Genomic DNA, 7,500 nt, shown 5'->3' with positions numbered 1-7,500 from the left:
AGAACATCGAGGGGATTCGTGCGGAGGCTTCCATTCCTCGCTGGAGATGGAAATCAAGCAAAGTGCAATCACATCGGACAAATCCCAGGGATTTGGAATGCATCATGAAAGGTCCCATGAGAATTTGAGAAGCTAAAATTTCATAAATAAGCCTGACCTTGATAGGAAAATGAGTGCGCTACACTTAAGCGGAAAAAACGAACTAAAGTATGATGACGTTTCAAAAGTTTGACCAGTTTCGCATTTCTTTACAAACGTCATATATATCGCCTTTGTTATCCGATACGGATATAGAACACGGTTACAAACATGTATAAAGAGTTACAGTTATGATTTTTAGTGTTGGCATGCATTTATGACGTCTCTGTCGTCGTTTTTCGTAGTCAGCTTTTGTTTTCTGGTTGTGCACTTTACACACATTTTGTATGAGTGCTTTCCATAACTACGTTACAAACGTACGCCACTTGTAAGCTCACGCAAGGACTACGACGCCACAAAACAATGGGCTTATTAATGAACAAAAGAAAAGGCTCTGCCCTCCCTGCACGAGCATTTTCGCACATTTCTTTGCTGTCGTTGTCCTGACGACGACGTGAATTGACCAGATTTTGAGGTTGTGTAGAGGACGTGGGAGCCCAAATAGATTGGGTAGACTTTCATATTCCGGACTAAATTGCGATTAGGCCTTGCTAATAAGGTATTATTAAGTTCGCTTTGTTCTTTTGTTTCATGGACATTAATTATTTCGGATCCGGTATATAAAAGGTCAGCTATTATTAAATATCTTCCCAAAAAACAACACCGCCTTCACCAGTTTTATCCCTGGCTCAATTTGCAAGCCGAACGACTTGGAATCATCGCGAAATAATTACAACAACGCGATTTTACATTTTTAAATGACGTTCTCACTGCTGTCTTCGTCTTCGCCGATTAAAGATCCCTATTGTTGCAACAGTGAAAATAGTACGTTTTGTTTTCCCATTTCAGACCACGTGATGTTCCGAAGGGAATTTTCCTTTTGTTTTTCCATAAGTTATGCCTACAGATGCACGTGCGTTAGGCGACATTTGAGAGAAACTGTTCCATAGAGTAACATCATCTGAAATGGGAAAACAAAACGTACACGCTAAAGAGGTCACTTGAGGTACAGTGAAGGGTTAACGTTCTGTGAACAATGGTTTATTAGGCAAGGTCAGTTCATGTGATTGTCCCTCCCTCCCACCTCCTCCCCCACCCCCACCCCCAACAACAACAACAACAACAACAACAAAAAAACAGTTCATATATCTTACGGGTCAACTGCATGTCCAAGAGCACGAGACAGTCCATTGAAAATTGCGCCGTAAGGGTTAAATCCTTCGACTTTTTCGAATAATGGTGATGGATTGAAAAAATCTTTAACTTGTATCACTGGATCCTGCCTGTTGTTTAATCCTCTAACGTCGAGCTGGAACGTGTCTCGAATTAACGTATGACCCATTCTCAAGGCAGCTGTGGAGAATACATTCGTCATCTCTGGTGATACATGAGGATTGTAGCCTGTAAAGAAAGTTCCATTTCCTTCCAGTGCGACGTTTGCATTGATCCTCTGAAAAAAGAATATACTTCAGTTGGCATTTAAAAGTGCTACTACGATGAAAATAATAATCAGTGGTCGTTTTCTTCACATTTCGAAAGTAATTGCCTTGAATGCTCAACCTTGGGGAGAATTTTTTTTGCAGTAATAGACTATTTTACAGTCCTGTGCTCAGTTACCAGGCTTTTGAATAAAAGCGAGGCTGGAATTGATCTTGTTTTGATACAAACCTCACTGCTTTTCTTATGTAAATAGAAGCTCGGTAGGATTACAACATGATTTACCTAAAACGAGATGCTTCCGTGAAGCATACACTGGGTTGCCTGTGGTACGTGCTACAGAAAATCAGAAGGCACTGAATTGTGTGGTATTGAAATACAGCATTCCAGTCTCTGAAGAATAACAAATAAAAGAGAAGCGAGAAACATTGGCTTCTGGGCTGACATGTTGATAATTTTCAAGTTCCTTCACAACTTCTTTTCACCACAAGTGTGCCCTCTGAGCATCTGACAGCTTTGTAATACTAAACTTCACTGAAGTTAATCCCCGTTCAGCCGGGTTAGTGTTAAGATGGGAGACCAAGACAATAAACCCCTCATAAAAAAACAGAAGCATCTGACCGAAAATACTATTAACGCTAACAAATGCGAACTCAGCAAGGTACAGATTTTGTTAGCTTGCTTTATGCAAAACAAATATTGATGAAAAAGCAAATAACTATTGATACACTTTCAACGCCATTGCAGGCTAAGTTAATGATTCTACTGTGTCCACCAGAGAAATCTACGCAGTTCCACTACCCACTTACCAGGAGAGTGAAAGGCAAGACTTTTACCGACACGGAAAAAAAAAAACAAAAAAACAAAAATAAATAAATAAAATTAAACAAACAAACTAAACGCAGACCTCGACTGGGTTTGCCATAGGCAACCCAGTAAAAAGCAATGAGGTTTGTATCAAAGTATGGTCAACTCCAGCCTCGCTTTCATTCAAAGGCCTGGTAACTGAGCACAGCATTGTAAAATGGTCTTTTTCAAGACGAAGACGGTTAATTTTTTTAATTGACCGCTGACCAGGTACCAGTTTTTGATCAACAGGATCTCTCCTCCGAAATCACGATTATCGTGAATTCTTAATTTACTTTGAATTCACTATTATCATGAGTTTAGGACACTGTGTCCCAGGCGTTGTGGCAGCAGAGAAAACAAGGAAGTAAAAAACATATATTCATGGATTGGATTTGAACCCAGAGTTTCTATTCCGCGGAAACCGCTTCTTTCCGCTTCACCGCTGAAGTTCAAGATGTTCAATGAGTCTGCACGTCCAAGGGGGGTACTTGGGTGAATTTTCGCTCGGTATGTGGCGCTGGCCTCTCAGAACCCCTATCCGTTTATAGTCTACTTTACGGCCAATTATAGACCCCATCTTAGTCACTTTTAAGTAAATGTAATATTAGCTACCCCAACTTAGTCATTTTATGTTTATGCATAAACCTCACATAAAGCCTTTTAATCGTAATTTCAAAACAGAATATAATGCGACCAGTAAATATTACATCAACAGCCCTACAGTTCTTTCTTCAAAAACTCTTTTTTACCGCGAATCTTTCTATATTTAAATCCCCGCACTAGCCAGAATTTTCGGAAACCCCAAAATCCCGACAATTTGTGACCCCATTCTAGTACCTTTGTCGGGAACTCTGTTGAAAATGCAACCCCATTAGAGTCAATCCAGTCGCGAAAATACAACCCCATCCAGCGGCACATCCCCATTAGCCCCTCAATAGGAAGTATCCCCCCTCCCCGGGCTGCACGTAAGGAAAAGGTTCTTGAGTGTAACACAACAAAATGCTTGAATCCTCAGATAAGCTGGTGTTAAGTACTCCAGCAAAATCTCAGTTGATTTTAATTAAGCGTTGGGCGCCTCATTGGTGTGTTATCAGCCAAAATTGTTTAATCATTTATGCAAAGACTTACCGTCTCTTTACTGAAGAGAACTTCGAGCCACTCGTTGTAGGTGATGTGTTGAATCTCCGCGATCACTATTTTACGCGCCTCCTGGAAGAGCCTTTCGTCATCCCACTTGGGATTCAAAACGTGCAAAGCGAGGGCTATACGGTTATGTTCACGAACCCATATGGTGTGCATCGCCGTTAAAGCTGTCAATCAAATATTAAATGCATTAAGTTATCAATGTACCCTTGTCAAGATTGGCGAAAACTATATTTAGCAGTTTTAAAAAGACGCCGGATCGCTGACAGGGGCCAAAAGCTCACTTTGGAAGGGAGTCGCTGCGCAAGTGTTTCTAGGATTGTTTGGGAGGCCATCTTGGAAAATGCCAACAGAAGTGAAATGCTACGTGACTTTGTGCACAAACAATTTTAGAAACTCGGCCCTAAGTCCCGAAGACGGAAGGACTCGATGGGGACTCGCGCTCCGCTAAGATTTCATAATTAAGAAGTAAACACTTACAGATATGTTTGTAATTTTTTTTATCGATTTCCTTGCTTTTTTTATTCTTTTACTGATGTCTCAGTATTCCGGAGTAACCCACCATATACCTGCCCAGAATACGCTTTTTGGGAGCTGCCAAAGGTCTTCGTATAAGCAAGTTGCAAGAAAAGAACAGAGCACGTCACTGTTGTGGTTAAGTTTGTTGTTAATCTAAGCTTTCCTCACTGACCTTGGTTTTCATTCACGCGTTCATCACCACCCCTCAAACAAGGTTCTGTTTCTGGATCCTCTGATCTACAGAAAGCTTCTTCATCCTGGGGTGGAAGGATAGGTTGTGCTCTGGAGCCTGTTCTGATAAACGGGAGTACAAGAAGAAGCCCGAGGTTTGCATTTCGGTCTCGAAGTTCATCCGCTGTCTTTCTGTCTGAACCATACACTTGAGAACCATCGATAAAATGGGTTATAATGTTTAGCTACCAAACAAAATAGCATACAGACCACAAGTTAGCCGGGATAGACTTATTCCTCCATTTTTTTTCTCATGAAGTCACACACCATCTAAGGAACTGCATTTACTATCATCTTAAAATCTTAATTAATTGTTTAAAACGTTGAAGCTTTCCTTCATTTCGGCAAATAACTCGTCTTTGTTCTTTTTGCATTGAACAAAGACAGTACGGTAGTAGATAAGAGAACCTCATAACTTTTGATTGTGGGTTCCGGTCTTTCATCTAAAAATGCGTGACTCCCCTTATATTAGGAAAGAAAAAATAGGTCTTGAGAATATGTTGGGCGGCAGAGTAATGAGCCATTAAACGTGAAACTGACCTGCTGGCCGTCTGAGGTCCTTGCTGATCTTCTCAATGGAATACACTGAGCAGTTGGGAGTCCTTCAAGCGCAAACTGGGACAAATCGATATTAATTCCGAGGCAGTCGATTTGGTTGCCACTAGCGACAGGACATGGAGCAGTGTTCGTTCCACAGCTTACGCCCTCGGGCAATTCCGCAAGTTCTGTCAAGGTGACGTCATGGTCCAAGAATTGTCCCCAGGTCATCGTGAGATGGGTGAATTCCGGCGCAATATTATTGAGGTCACCCTCGCCGGATTCAAATACCGTAAAACTAACCTCTCTCACGTTCGGAAGGGGTGTTCGTATTATTGGAAAGCCTGGCCTCCGGATAACTGCAAGTGAAAATTCTCGAGGCGCAAAGTTGTCTCCTTCATAGGCAGTTGGTTTTATTAAACGTGGAAAACGAATCAGTGGTCTGCCGGTCATTCCAAGGGTGATGTTACATAGGTTGTTACAGCTTCCGTCGAAGGTGCGATAAGGACTGGTTAAACAACTCAGCCGTTTCTTCAGGTCATCGCAGCCATTTTCCTTTGAAAGCGTGGCAAGGGTCAGTTCAGCAGCGGCGTTGGATGACAACACTCTTCGCACCTCACTCGTGCTCAGGATGATGAAAATGGCGAGATGACAACTGTAAATAAATAAAAGACAAACGAAACTCGTTCGTATTTTGGCTAGAAAAGAAAAATTATAATTCAAGTGGCGAAGGTGTGTATTTTGCGGTAGCCTCGCAGCTCCTACAAGGTCTCACCTGATTGGAGACCACCCTTGAGGTTTAACACAAGAACAAATAACAGAAACAATGGACCCTAGGCCTAAAACCTAACCCTTTTGTTTGAGGCCTAGGGTCCATTGTTTCTGTTATTTGTTCTTTTGTTAAACCTCAAGGGTGGTCTCCAATCAGGTGAGACCTTGTAAGAGCTGCGAGGTGACCCGTATTTTGTGGTTTAATTTTGTTTTAGGTTTGAGTTTTTTAAGCCAGTTCATCTTTTTTTCAAACCAGATTAAATTTTTTGTCTGAAAAAGGGATTTTTCTGTTTTTTGGGGGTGTAGTTAAAAAAAAGGGGCTTGGTCTTTTTAGGGGGTTAAAAAAGAACTAGACATCTTTCCCTCCCTTCTACTCACCTACCCCTCCATGATCTTCTCCATTACATCCGTCCTATCCCACTCTTCATTCACCTACCTATCTTCACATATCAACTTGTGAAAGACAGAAAAGGGTTTAGCTCTGACGAAGGGCTAAGACTCGAAACATCAGCTTAAAGTTTCAAATTGCTTTACAGTGATCAATTTACCATATCAACTCAGTTGATAAACCCTTTTCTTTATTTCACGTCTTCCCCACTGACACAACACTACAGCTTCTTTACAAACTAAACCCCTTTATCCTACATGTGTGAAAGAATGCTTTACTCAGTTCCACCAACCATAAGCCAATTTTCTTAACCCAAACGCCAAGACAACGGTTGTTTTAGACTAAACACTGCAAATAAGTGATTCCTCCAATATGCAATCTGACTATCACTACAACGCGTACCAATCCCTTACCTAGAATGCAGTGTATGACACTTGCACACTGCAGACTAACCTTAACTCGCAATAAAAGCTAACCGTTTTAAAATGGGTGCTTAGACTTAAAATACTGCTTCTCAGGGCTATTTGAAATGGGTGCATTATAGACTTAAGGTGGCTGGTACCAGTTTCCTCGCGTGGGGAGTAAGTCACCTTCGTTGCGTCATGCGTGAGTAACACGCACGATAGAGGCGCGAGATTTAAAACCCGAAAAACCAAAACAAACATGGCGGCGTGCGGCTTTTTTCGCGCAAGGACACTTTTGTACTGTTGGAGACGAAATTTTCATTTAAAAGAGACTCTTCCTGCTAGAACAACTTTAGTCAATTCTGTGTATTTAAGAAAAATTGTTTCTGGAATTCAATGTTTCCCAAGTTTCAAAGGCAACTCGATCGATCGTTACGGCCACAGGGAGCGTATAAAGGACTCGCAAAGTGGACATAAATATGAAGAATGGACACACCAACAAAAATCATTTTGCTTGTTCTTCTTCGCAACATTCTATGGGTTGTATTTTGTTTGCTCGACAAATATTGCGTATGCAGGAGATAGAGAAGACGAAAAACCAAACTACGAGTCCAGGCGACACAAAGGATGCTTTGCTTCCAAACGACAAATTCAATCCGTAGCAAATCTGACCAGAGCAAAAAAATGCATAACCCAAGGCAACGAAAATCACCCTGAAGAGGAACAAGACTTTGAACCTCCAAGAAAAATAGAAACGAGGTCACAGGTATGTTGTTTATGCGATAAATATTTATCGTTACGTCGCTAACACTGTGCCAAATGTTGGCTCAAATATTGCAAATTAGCTAGATGGACCATTTCAATTTCCTTCCTGTTACTTTGCCTTTTAGTTTGAAAAAATTTAAATATCAGAAAGTAAATGGCTTGGCAAATATATTTTCATTACAGCAACCTAAACATGGGGTTGATATTTGTGGTACAAGACTGATTGAACTTCACGTTCTGCGAAATGACCTGAAATCTTGTTCAAACTGTAAAGAAGGTGAGTGTCTCTTGGTGTCTTCAGAAGTTTCTTGAAGCAAT

At 41.1% G+C, this 7,500-nt stretch overlaps 1 protein-coding gene across 1 annotated transcript in view; it reads right to left on the bottom strand.

The window, feature by feature from the left end:
* The window catches only part of LOC137976194 (peroxidasin-like), a 24,884-nt gene that overhangs the window by 3,549 nt on the left and 13,835 nt on the right, over positions 1-7,500 (bottom strand). Inside the window, exons 3-6 of the mRNA XM_068823493.1 lie at positions 4,858-5,509; positions 4,259-4,502; positions 3,553-3,734; positions 1,293-1,588 (exon numbers count right to left, since the gene is read on the bottom strand). Of these exons, the coding sequence (XP_068679594.1) occupies positions 1,293-1,588; positions 3,553-3,734; positions 4,259-4,502; positions 4,858-5,509 (1,374 nt within the window). The remainder of the gene's footprint in view (positions 1-1,292; positions 1,589-3,552; positions 3,735-4,258; positions 4,503-4,857; positions 5,510-7,500) is intronic.

The sequence above is a fragment of the Montipora foliosa genome, chromosome 11 (assembly GCF_036669935.1).
Source record: "Montipora foliosa isolate CH-2021 chromosome 11, ASM3666993v2, whole genome shotgun sequence".
Classification (NCBI taxonomy): domain Eukaryota; kingdom Metazoa; phylum Cnidaria; class Anthozoa; order Scleractinia; family Acroporidae; genus Montipora; species Montipora foliosa.
This window is presented reverse-complemented; position numbering and strand designations above follow the sequence as displayed.